Raw genomic sequence first — 13,755 nt, 5'->3', positions numbered from 1 at the left:
TATATATATATATATATATATATATATATAGTAAACCAGTCTTGGTGATACTGCTCTCATCTAGCCTTGCCCTGATAGCCAAGTAAATAAAGAAAACGCTTACCAGTCTCTCTATCGGGCCCTAGTTCTTAAGGCTGATATAAAGCTTGAAAACTGTGGTGACCACAGCGAGTTTTAGAGTATCACAATGGTGTATTTTGGCGTGAGCCTTTTTTTATTAAATAAATAAATATATATATATATATATATATAAGCTTATTTTCTTTATTGTCTTAGTTTTTCAGCATTTGATAATTAATAGCATTTCGTAGACTATAATTTAATATCCACGTGAATTCAGTTTTATCTCTTAAACATCATATCTCTTATAACAATGCAGTCACTAAGTTGTCTTAGCTGAAATTGAAGAAAGTTCCCCAGTGGCACAGCGGTATGTCTGTGGACTTACAACGCTAGAAACCGGGTTTCGATACCCATGGTGGGGAGAGCACAGATAACCCATTGTGAAGCTTTGTGCTTAACTTTAAACAAACAATTGTAAAAAAACGCCCATAAAAATCCGCAAAATGCAAAACTGAAAATTAGTAAGTATCTCCCCATGGACCCAATAAACCTCCATACCAAATTTGGTGAAAATACATCTACATGGGGCGAAGTAGTTACATGGATATACAACATATAACAGACAGAATTATTATATTTATATAGATATGTTAAAAATATCTTATCTTTTTCACCAGAAATGACATTGAAAAGAGAATCTGTGAAGTAGAAGCCTAATGCATTCTTTGATTGGCCGTACCCTCTGCTATGGCCTGCAGTTTAGTACAGAAATACAATTATGCCTCTTATATTGGTTAACTGTATATAGTATCTATGGGATTTTACCTTTATGAAGTAATCCCATAATGTTTCAGTTGGTTTATGGAACACATTAGATTGTATATTTTTTCAATCAACAAGGAAACGTCAAGAAAATCTATACTCCGGTTGTCATTTGAATGATTATGGGTGAATTGGATGTTGATGTCTATCGAAATGAGGAATTTGATTAAATAATTAAGGATATGGTTCCAAATACGTCATCGATGTATCTAGACCAGAGATCAGGGCCGATATATATATATCTTGGCGCCACTTGTCAAGTGTAGTTGTTTCTAGAATATGCACAAATAACCACTACTCGATTATTTATTGTGGGATACAGTTTATTGTCCATCATGAAGGATAACATGTCTCAGGCAGTGGCTACTAACAATCCTTAAATCTCCAATCTATTTTTGATATGAATACATGTTACAATCTTCTGTCCGTATGGTGGAATAGAGAGCTTACAACGTCGGATGTATTTATATAAGTAATGCACCTTTTAAACCACAAGTATATATCATGGCAAGACAAAACAAAACTAAAGATTACACACTGCTGATTTATGATAAACCTAATTGGCTTACCTGTTCACATGATAAGCAAAAGTAGTACAGAGGAACCGGAAGTTAATAACCGTTGATCCCGATTGCTACTGTACGAAACAACAAGGAGCATGATAGGCTGAAAAAAAAGATTTAATAGTTGATCTTCGAAAATCAGCAGCCTTTAATTTATAATCCAAACCTACCAAGTATGGACTGTGCTGAAAATTATTTGAAATAGACGAACTTAACTTATGAAGACTACCAACAGATACAATCGATGCTCTTTGATATTAACGAAAGCTCTCTATAAATTAAGTGATATTTGGAAAAATTAAAACTACGTCTAACCCTTCTAAGCCTTTTCATTAACATAGAACAAGATTCAAATTAGTAGAGATTAACCGTCTCACTTTCATCGTAAAAATGTTGGTTTAATTTGGAAGTATATTTCTGTGATTGGAACTGTTTCATTTACATAGAACGCTAACTTAAAATTGAAATTTACCACGAGTTTTTAAAGATAGTATATATGATATTACTTCGTCTACTTTCGTTCTGACCTATGATTACCCAAACACATGTGGTCGAAATATGTTGCAAAATATATTTCTTTTACAATAATAGATAATTTTGGTTTAAAAAGTGTATATCTATAATAATAAAAGGGCTTGTCTGTGGGTCTGTGTGTGTTGCCGCCATAACTCTAAGAGGAAGGAACCTAGAAACCTGATATTTTGCACAAATACTAAGTGGACCCTGAGGGTGTGAACCTGAGTATTATTACTTATCCACATGCGTGTACATCATTTTGTGAGGTAAGCAAGCGAAAAACCACATAGAAAAGAATATGTGACCACCATAGCACTAAGATAAAAGAACCTAGAAGCTTGAAATTTTGTCCCAATACTAAGTGGACCCTGAGGGTGTGTACCTGGGTAATATTACTTATCTTAGCCACGTGTGTGCGCGCATGAGCATCTTTTTAATGAAGCAAGCTAACGAAAACCACAAAGAAAAGAAGTGATTCCTTATATTATAAATAGAAATCACAGACAGACAGACAGACATGTGTGTGCATGCATGTCTGTTTATGTATGATCACCATAGCTCAAAGAAGAAGAACCCTAGAAACCTGAAATTTTGCACCCATACTAAGTGGAACTTGAGGGTTTGCACTTTTTTATTATTATTCATTTTCGTGCGCGTGAGCATCATTTTATGCGAAAAACCACATAGAAAAGAAATGTACGTGCGCATCTTTTTAATTAGGCAAGGTAGCGAAAAACCACATAGAAGTCACAGACAGACACTCACGTGTGTGCGTACGTATCTATGTATGTTTGACCACCATAGCTCCAAGAGGAATGGACCCAGAAACCTGAAATTTTATTATATGAACCCTGAGGGTTTGCGCCTGGGTATCATTTACTTAACTATATGTGTGCGCGCATGCGCGTGCGAATTTTTGTAATGCAAAAACACATAGAAAAGAAATGTGACGGCCATTTGCTTTCGTCTCAGTCTTTTTTGTGAGGTAACTGTTAAGTATTTAAAGTTTTTCTCATCTTTTAAATGATCAAACATTTTATCTACAATCACATCTAATAATAACTAAGATACATAATTTGAATTATGAAAAAAAGCCGATGTTTGTCGAAACTCAACTAACTTAATAATAAGCTAAACCGTTCAGATTAATACAAAATCATTGTGTGTTATGGTACAATTAAAATTAAAATAATATTAGAGGAAACAAAAATCACCATTATAGTAAAGTGAAAATGAAAATTAGATTAGAGGAAAAAAAGAGGCATTGATGATCAGGAAGTCAAAAAGTGTACCGAAACTGGGAAAATCGTGACATTAATCCATTATGGTTTTAATATATAAATGCTTACAATCAGCTCTTACATATGTTGTTCTACGTACATTTATAATATATGTGTGTGTGTGTGTGTGCATATATATATAATATATAATATATATACAGTTCGTATATGCGTGTACATATGTATATATATATACATTATTTGTGTATTTATCTTCTTAAAACTTTTATGTACATTCATACTCGCTTTAAAATATTACACATCTATGAAAATTGTAATATTAATGATGTAAAAGTTTGCGTTTTTGTCTTGCTTTCCTTCCTCATATTTAACGTTTAATTCAATTACAAAAACAGCTTGGAGATGTACGGATTGTCAGTAGACACTTTACAAAAACATCTTATTTTTTATCCTTCATGATGAATATTTTCATTTTGACAATAAACTACAATGTGATGTCGTAATATACAATCTATTAGTGGTTATTTATGTTCATTTTTGTAACAAGTGCTCTTTACAAGTGGTGCCCGGATACATCGGCCCTGATCTTTCATCTTTGCCTTAGATAGATATATGACATATAGCGCCAAAATATCCACATTGGCCCTATTCCATGGCTTAGATACATCGATGACGTGTTTGAACAGTGGAACCATGGCATTCATTCTTTAACCAAGTTTCTAAACTTTCTCAATTCCATAGACATCAACATCCGATTCACCCTTAATCATTCGAATATATATATATATAAGAAATTAAACAATAATAATGAGAAATACTAAAACTTTAATAATAAGAAATTAAACAGTAATAATGAGAAAGACTAAACGTTAGTAATGAAGAAAAATTAAACCTTTAATAATAAGATGTTAAACGCTAATAATGAAGAAAAGTTAAAACTTTAATAATAAGAAGTTAAACGTTAAATATTCACCATAAATACTTGGGAGCAAGACAATGTTAAAAATAAAGAGTTAAGTAAGAGTTTGAGATTAGTATGAGGAAGAATATAGATAAAGAGTTAGATATGATTAGAAAATTGGGAAGAGTAAGACGTCATTAAATGAAAGATATAAATAGTAAAGAGAAGAGAATAGGAAAGAAATAGGAAGAGTTAAACATAAATATTTTTACATATTATAAGCTCACTTCATGATTGGACTCATATCTTCCAACATTCATACGTACTAAATATGTTTTTTCTTTTCATCGGTAGTCCACATATGTAAGGCCTCACTCAGTACTAGAACTAATGTCAACAACCTGAAAATTGGACACGAGTTACAGTGACTGATCTGTGTTATTTGAACAAATCAGGTCGTTGGAAAATCTCGATACTTCTGGTGCTAACTGATCTATCATTGGACCTTGATTCTCCGATATTGCACAAGCGATAGAATATTTTGTGGAGTTCAAAGTCATATATAAATTATTGTTTGTTCTGATATGATGAAGCCTTTATACGTAATTTTCAAAATTACAGCTATGAAAAGTAACATTTTATACGTTGAATTTCTAAAGTAACGTCAATTTATTTTAAAGAGTTGAAGACTAAATAACGAGATGTATTAGGCTTGAAAGGAAGATGGAATGTTGAAGATATTTGAACAACTTTCACAAACCAGAAGATCTTTGGTCTACAAGGAACAGAACTCGAAAGTTATCACTGTTTCTACTGTGACCCAACCTTGGTATCTATTAGGAACAAGAAAAGGCAGAGTTAATCCGGCTGTATCGCAAAGACAACATTTTTGTATTCCCAGAAGCTAGAGAAAATTGGGAAAGATATCAGAATTTTTATATTTGATTTATTTAGTGTACATTTTATGGAAGAAAGGCTATACAAACTATATATCATTGGTTTCAGTGTGAAAAAACCTTTATGAAAATAATAAAAACAGTGGACGTAGCAAGTACACTCCTATATATATACACGCGACCGTCACAGAAATCTCTATTAACCTTCTTCAATAGAAATCCCATCTATTACAAAACTTTATGTTCCCTTGACGACATAGCTTCACTTTGAACCTTTAGCCTCAAAGATATTTTTTCTACCTTATTTTCGTATATTTTTAACAAAAGTTATAAATTTCGTTTCAAACATAGGCACAATTATGCGTTGAGAAAGTATTTTCTTATGTTTTATTAGGCTGTATGTTCTGCTTTAGACGAAACACAAACGTTTTATTAACCTGTTTGTTCTGCTTTAGACGAAACACAACTTATGTTTTATTAGCTTGTATTTTCCGCTTGAGACGAAACACAAACGTTTTATTAACCTGTATGTTCTGCTTTAGACGAAACACAACTTATGTTTTATTAGCTTGTATTTTCCGCTTGAGACGAAACACAAACGTTTTATTAACCTGTATGTTCTGCTTTAGACGAAACACAACTTATGTTTTATTAGCTTGTATTTTCCGCTTGAGACGAAACACAAACGTTTTATTAACCTGTATGTTCTGCTTTAGATGAAACACAACTTATGTTTTATTAGCTTGTATTTTCCGCTTGAGACGAAACACAAACGTTTTATTAACCTGTATGTTCTGCTTTAGATGAAACACAACTTATGTTTTATTAGCTTGTATTTTCCGCTTGGGACGAAACAGAACTTATGTTTTATTAGTCGAAATATAATCATTAAAAGTTGGCAATATTTGAAATTTGTTTCACACATAAAAAATATAGTCCTTTATCAGAAATATCTGTTCTCAGGCTACAATTTTATAAACCCAAACTCCCGAACCTCAGAAAAACAACAACAAATGTGTATTTTCCTCAGGTTATACAGTTCATACGTTTCTAAACAAAACTCAAGTTGTATTTTTTCTGTTTTACTTAAAGTCTGTGAATTAGCTAGTGAAGCTGTCGGGAGAACAAATTCTTGTCAAAACCGGACTAATGCTGTTTTTCACTACTAATCTTTGTCTAGTTCTTCTTAGAGCATCTTTATTGTAAAAATACGCTCGAGATATGAAGTTAGTTTGAACTATGTCCGTCAATATTGTCTTTAGTGTACAGTAAGAACAGATTTTAATGTCACACAACATAGAAAGCAAAAATATACAATTTATCAAATCCAGCTTGAGAACGATTCCGTCAATTACAGATGTTTAGTAATTGTAGAAGTCGATACAGTTCACGTCCGACCATACTCTATCTGACCACCGTGCATATTGTCAATAGTCTTGCAGCGTAAATATCACCTGAAAAGGTTGTCATCTCCAAAGCACACAACTATTCTCTGACTTTTTCCATAACCTGTCTAGTGGTCTAAGACGACTCGTTTCGAGAGTATGAACGTACAGAAATCCAAAGACACTACATCTGGTGACTTAACCGACATATCTTGATGTGGAATAACATAAATAACTGTTTCATTCTCCATCTGGAAGCATCTTAGGTACACGTGACTTGTGTCACTTTTCCTTCTTGAATGTGTGGCGCACTGTTGTCCGGAACGTGTAGACGGTTTTCCCACTGATTGATCACTGTGTTTGTGAATTCTCACGTGTAGACGGCTTTCCCACTGACCACTGTGTTTGCGGATTCTCACTTGTTACAAGACATTTTATTTATCACGGATGTGGAATGACTTGTTGCATGTCTCTTTCTCGATTGTCCACAAGTTGATTCATGTTTGTTTGTTTTTCCTAATGCAAGACATATCCCCGTCTTGAAAATCCCTGATCTGAACACATATTTATGATATGAATATTTTGAGTCAGAAAGGGCTATTACATATTTTTCGGTGGCATTACACTATATACGTAACGCAAAGTAATGTGAAAATGATTCTAATACATTCCGTTCCATCGCGACTTTTTATTGGCTGTGGTTGTCATTTGATTATCTGATTTGCTTATTCAAAATAGTTTTAATATAACATTCTCAACCTTCTTTATATTATTACTTATAGTTTGTAAGAAATTACAAGTTCAGTTTTAGTATGTTATTCTGGACAACAGCGGGGATCAATGGTGTATCAAAGCGGTTACCAAAGAAGTCACGGATAAATAAAACTGCTCGTGCACAATAAAACTGACAAACAAAGAGATTTTTGCATCTCGGAGTAGAATGTTATGTTAGAATAACATTTTACAGTTTCCGATATAATCTGTTTTATGTAAAGAATCTAAAGATAAAACTGTGTAAAACAATCGTGGTCTATTGTACACTTCGGGGTATAAGAAGCGTAACCTTGAAATAAACCCTCGTGCGTGACTTGGTTGGCAAGTGCCGTCAGATGCGCTCGAGAAATCATCTTAAACGCATGGGAGTGGCAATATGTATATATATGTAATGAAAATTCTTGATGTTCAAAGTTTGACGTATGGAGATTTTAATCAAATCCACCTGCTTAAAACATGCTGCTTAACGGCTTAACTTTATTAACTACGTCCTACGATGACCTAACCTTGTTAAGTCTAGATACTTTATTAACTACGTCCTACGATGACCTAACCTTGTTAAATCTGGAATCTTTATTAACTACGTCCTACGATGACCTAACCTTGTTTCATCGTAGGACGTAGTTAATAAAGTATTTAGACTTAACAAGGTTAGATCGGCGCGGATGAAGTTGATAAAGTATCCAGATTTCCTAACCTTGTTAAGTCTAAATACTTTATTAACTACATCCTACGATGACCTAACCTTGTTAAGTCTAAATACTTTATTAACTACATCCTACGATGACCTAACCTTGTTAAGTCTAGATACTTTAGTAACTACGTCCTAGATACTTTGTTAACTTCATCCTCGTCGCCCTAACCTTGTTAAGTCTAGATACTTTGTTCATCCTCATCGACCTTAGCTTGTTAAGTCATTCAACTCGTTTTTTATCTTTGTCCTCATTGACCAAAGCTTGAACTTGCTTGTTACATCAACTATTTACTGTCAGAGATCCGAAATAATGTTTATAAATTTCAACATAGCGAGTCTACATGCTTTATTAATTACATACTTGTAGTTTCATTAGCACAACTTGCACGTGCTTCGTAACGTTTATCGACACACCCTTATCTGCGTTTACAATACCATATTTGTTCGGAATTCTGTAAAACGAAACTTCAGAATTTCGATGAGGTAAAATTTCTACATTCATAACGTATTCAGAGGCGTCGGAACCGCGGGTGCTGGGCGCTAGCACCCTCACTTTTACATATTTGACTTATATAGCAACTGTAAATTATATTATTATATCAATTTTCTGGGGACATGCCCCCAGGCCCCCTTAGATTGAGCTGGCTTTGGCAGCATTAAAGCTGATTTTAACAACTCCTTATACTTTCAATCTCTCATTGTAAAATGTGCATGTCTAGCCAAGCATCCCCACTTTGTAACTCCTTCTTACACCTATGATATTGTTCTAAGTATCGTCAACAAAATACCTGAATACGTTTGTATAACCTCCTCGGTGTAGATAGATAGCAGTACCAAGGTATGGTTATCCAGGAAACAAAAGCACATTTATTTATTTGTATTTTATCTCATTGTTGTAAATAGTAATAAGCTCAGCCGCTAGATGGCAGTATTCTGAAATATTCAAAGCACTTCACATTTGAACCTCTCGGATACAAAACTAAAATCAATATTAAAAGTAAGATGTGCAAAAGTGAGATAAATATAAACAGTCGGCAGTTTTACTTTAAAAATAGAGAAGAGTGAAAAATATAAAAGTCAGAATTCTGCGACATGTTCAAAGTTAAAGAGCGACAAGTATAATTTATATATGTACTAGCCATAATGTTAATTTTCTTTATAAATTCTTGTCATTCATTTTGATGTGGTTAATCCAAGCTAGATTATTTGGTCTTCTTGTTCAGATGTTCATGCTCATCAAGAACTTTTCATCAGCGTACAGCGAGAGAAAGATAAACACTTAAATACATTAAAGTGGTAGTTAGTATCAACACTAGTCATCAGACACTTTATCAGTGACGATATAGTAGCACTGTTTCATTGTTAACGTAGATTAGACTTCCGCCCCTGCTGCAAGTGCTTATCAAGTTCAAATACTGAAACAGCAAAAAGCGCTGATAAAACTTGTTTCAAAACATACAGAAATTGCCCATATCAATCATTTTGTGATGTTAAAAAATGAGATTTTAGATTGTGCGTCCTAGGAGTATTTCATCTGTAAACAATTATGTAACTGACTTTAGATTGAACGATTTTGACTCCCTGTTACATCTTTATATAGATTTAAAACATAAATATGTAACTCAACTTTGGGAAATTCAAATTCATGTCTTAGCTTCATATAACTTTAAAACATTTATAAGTAACCACTTTAACTTTGAGGGATTCTGACCCCATTTCATAGCTTTATATAACTTTAAAACATTTATATGTAACCACTTTAACTTCGGAGGATTCTCACCCCATTTTATAGCTTTATACAGTTTAAAACATTTATATGTAACCACGTTGACTTTGAGGGATTCTCACCCCATTTAATAGCTTTATACAATTTAAAACAGTTATATGTAAATACTTTAACTCTGGTTTAAGACCTTTGGCAGTGTATTATCATCTAGGTCCACTCGACATCCATGTCACATCGTACGACACCTGCTTTTCTGGCTAACCTTTCTGCACAGGTGAGGTGACTAGATATGATGTCAAATATAGACCTCTACAGAAGTGTACGTGGTTTAGGTGAGACCTGTAATCTACTACATCTTTGTTATTTTCTCAACTTCTCTAAACACACAGAATAACGGAAAAATCTGCAGTACAACACCTCGATATATAGTTATGTGTTATATCACAAATACGTCAGAGATTCCGAGGTACTGCAAGTTTTTTTCCAAAACAAGGTGCTAATTATTATTTCGAACTCTTTTCGCATGCTGAAATTATGAAGTTACATTTTCAATTTTCAGAGAATTATAACAAAATTTGGTTATTATCAAGTTAGTGCAATATACAAAGTTATTTCCAAAATATTAAGATATGGTTTTAAAACACCATTCTCTACCACCTAACCGGCTTCAGAAAACGTATCCTAAGACATAATATGCAGCTGGACAAGCTGTTAAAGGACTAAAAAATAAATGTGAAGCCCTATCCATATACTCCTTTTCATTGAGTTATACCTGTTTAGGGAAGTTTCACCCCTCATCAGTAACCATAGACGAGAGAAATCGAAAGAATAACATTATGAAGCCTATTCATATTCTTTCTATATATCCTTGCCCTGTGTTAGTGATGAAGGGCAGAATTCCCCGAAACCGGTATAATGCAGTGACAAATGGTAAATCGAATGGTGGCTCACATTTATTTTTTACTATTAATATATATAGTTAACAACGTCGTGCCTAAACGAACATAGCTAGTAAGGAAAAAGTTATAGCCAAAGAAGAGCAATAAAATTTGCACGTAAATATTATCAGAGTGTTGATAATGTCGCCACCACGAGTACAGCCAGTAAGAAGAATACTCTAGTCAACAGGAGAGCAATCGTGAAAGTAAACATTTACATAACTATTATCAGATGTTGATAATGTCGCCACCACGAGTACAGCCAATAAGAAGAATACTCTTGTCAAAATCGTGGAAATATACGTTAAAGAAAGTTATGAGTAGAGTTTTTATGCACGGCGCGTGCAACCCACTATGAAACGAATTACCCAGAATTCATTGTTTATATAATTGCCTCAAACGTTTAGAGAAGGAATCGTTTAGTCGACGGACCTAGGCCTTTCACGACAGATCTAAAGGATATTCAAATCCGTGTATTAGGGTTAACAATTCTTGTTTTTCTATGTTATGGTAATATATACAATTTTAGTATATTCTATTCCACATACAACTTATCATATTATACTGTTTAAAAATAACCAAGAAGACTATTTAGAATATTCGACAATAAAAAGCTCTGATGTTCAAGTTAACAAATCGAACATTCTGTAATCTTCAGTATTTTCCGTTGTTTGTCTCAGTTTAATTCTACAATTTTTTGAAGCGACGTGTTTTTTGTTTCTTTAATCTCCAAAGATAAAAATGAAATCAGAACTGTCTCTCAAGTATTCACAATCAGATACTAAATTTAATGTTACAGATTCAGAATACGTTAATTATAAAAATTGTCGAAACAACTAGCGAAAATAAAATGCACTAAATTATTAAGAGTGTCAAATTTTTTGTTTCAGGTTCAAATGAATGACGTCATTCCACCAACAAAATCTTTGCTCACAGTACTGTACCTATACTAAAAAAGTGACGTTTACTGAACTCAGGCAGCTTCTGCTAGTTTCTTTTACTCACCATATTGTATCTTTACCAGTCGTGTGTTGTTTACTGAACTCAAGACAGCTTCTGTTGGTTTCTTTTACTCACCATGTTGTATCTTTATCTCACACGACTGGTACAGATACAATATGGTGAGTAAAACAAACCAGCAGAAGCTATCTGGGTTCAGTAAACAACGAACTCTTGGTAGTGAGTTCAGTAAACAAGACAGCTTCTGCTGGTTTCTTTTACTCACCATATTGTATCTCTACCAAAAGTTCGTTGTTTATTGAACCCAGATAGCTTCTGCTGGTTTATTTTACTCACCATATTGTATCTCTACCAAGAGTTCGTTGTTTATTGAACCCAGATAGCCTCTGCTGGTTTATTTTACTCACCATATTGTATCTCTACCAATAGTTCGTTGTTTACTGAACCCAGATAGCTTCTGCTGGTTTATTTTACTCACCATATTGTATTTGTACAATCTTCGGAACTCGATTTGACTTTTTATCACACAATAACGTATTTTTACTTCTTTCTTGGACTCAGATTCTACAGATAAATAACAAACCTCAGTTGAAGAACAACAAATATCACTCATTGCTGGTGTCTGGTAGAATTAAAGGTTCTAAATGTCCAGCGTCCCTTCTCTGTACGTGACAACGGCGGTTATTATTAGTAGCAGATTTAGAGCAAAACTTACGAACTGTTGTGGTAGTCTTGCAAGAACTCCGGGGGTAGAGCATCTCCACTGCCGGTCGTCCCGAACGGTGACCAGATCCCGACCGTGGCCATGACGAGGCTCTCACGGTATCATTCTACATAGTAAAGGCTAAACTTGTCAATCTTGACTTATTGTCCCTTGTTTCGGATCTCTACATTACGAGTGTCGTATAATTAGAGTAATTTCATACTTTCCAACGCACCAATATTGTAGTCCAACACGCGTCAGATTAACAAATTAGGTAGAAACGTGTTCAACTTCACAACTTAATAAACGAAACCTTCGACCCTCCGTTACAGAAGTACTCATCGGAATAGCCTAGTAGCAGTTACGATAATGACCACATGAAGGCAGCTACAGGGGAACGCGGTTAAAGAGCGCATACTCCGTACAGTCCACACGCACGCGCTCCTAGGAAATGAAAGAGTTATACGAGCAAAACCAATCAATTTCAGCCTACTATCGGCTTATCTACACATTATCTTATGTTTTTAAACTATCAAAAACAGAATCTGTTGAGAACAATGAAGAAGAGAAGGCCAGAGGACTCGAGATTTATTACCACCCGATTTATAGGGGTCACTCTCCACGTCCTTTCCCCTGAGCTTCACTGATTCTCCCATACTTTTCTCCCTAAATATAGCAACTCTGTCAATTGGCAACCCCATTACTTGGTGGTATTTATAAATCGGGACTATGAAGGGACACTTAAGAGTGGATACAGAAGTTTAAACATCCTGGAACGATGGGTGTGACACTTCTCCACTAGGAGAAAAGGAGAAAGTGGCTGACAGCCAGAAAGTGGAACAAACACCGTAAAGTTTTATTTTATGAACGGCATGATAATAGTGTATTTCGACCCTGTCTTCGAATTAATATGACGGCTACAGTTTTTCTGGCAGGTAAACGCAGTTTTATAAGAAAAAAACAGATTATGGTTATTACAAAAAACATCGCATCTCATTCCAAATTGTGAGATGTTTATTACATATAAATATACAGACATTAATAAATATGGCCATTAGTCTTTACTTAAGTTATGATAAGATACTATTTTATTGCTTTACATAATTTGTAGTGTATACTGGAGAGACTTATATAATAAAGTTAGAAAAATAGACGATCTTTACTCTTCAGATTATCTTTATTGTCAAGATAATTGGGTACAAACAGAAAATACAAGATCAAAAGAACGTCCTATTCGCATGGAGCAAGAACAACAATAAAAACAACCAACAATACTGTTAACTAATAACACTGTGTAAGAAATTACACGCGGTGGTTGTTTAAAAAGAGAAGAATAGAAGATAAACCACCGAAGGCAACAAGGTGTTAACTACAGATATATATATTTTATATAAACGTTTAGCGATTTACTGTTTAGTTACGGGTTACCTGAAGTAGGGCATTGCCCGAAATGTTGTATCAACATCAGTATATGTTGTAAAAATATATCTGTGGTTAACATTTTGTTGTATTCCGTGGTTTAATGTCTGACATAGCTCTATTTTGTTTTCAAATTAGTACGTAGTGGAATGTC

General features: G+C 34.0%; 1 protein-coding gene across 1 annotated transcript in view; it reads right to left on the bottom strand.

Moving 5' to 3' along the window:
- Window positions 1-12,539, bottom strand: part of LOC106458925 (potassium voltage-gated channel protein Shaker) — a 41,669-nt gene extending 29,130 nt beyond the window's left edge. The window contains exon 1 of the mRNA XM_013918493.2: window positions 12,195-12,539. Within this exon, the coding sequence (XP_013773947.2) occupies window positions 12,195-12,286 (92 nt within the window). The 5' untranslated portion in view covers window positions 12,287-12,539. The remainder of the gene's footprint in view (window positions 1-12,194) is intronic.
- Between the last annotated feature and the right edge of the window lie 1,216 nt (window positions 12,540-13,755).

The sequence above is a fragment of the Limulus polyphemus genome, unplaced genomic scaffold (assembly GCF_000517525.1).
Source record: "Limulus polyphemus unplaced genomic scaffold, Limulus_polyphemus-2.1.2 Scaffold533, whole genome shotgun sequence".
Classification (NCBI taxonomy): Eukaryota; Metazoa; Arthropoda; class Merostomata; order Xiphosura; family Limulidae; genus Limulus; species Limulus polyphemus.
Note: the sequence above shows the minus strand (reverse complement) of the source record. Positions and strands in the feature narration are given on the sequence as shown.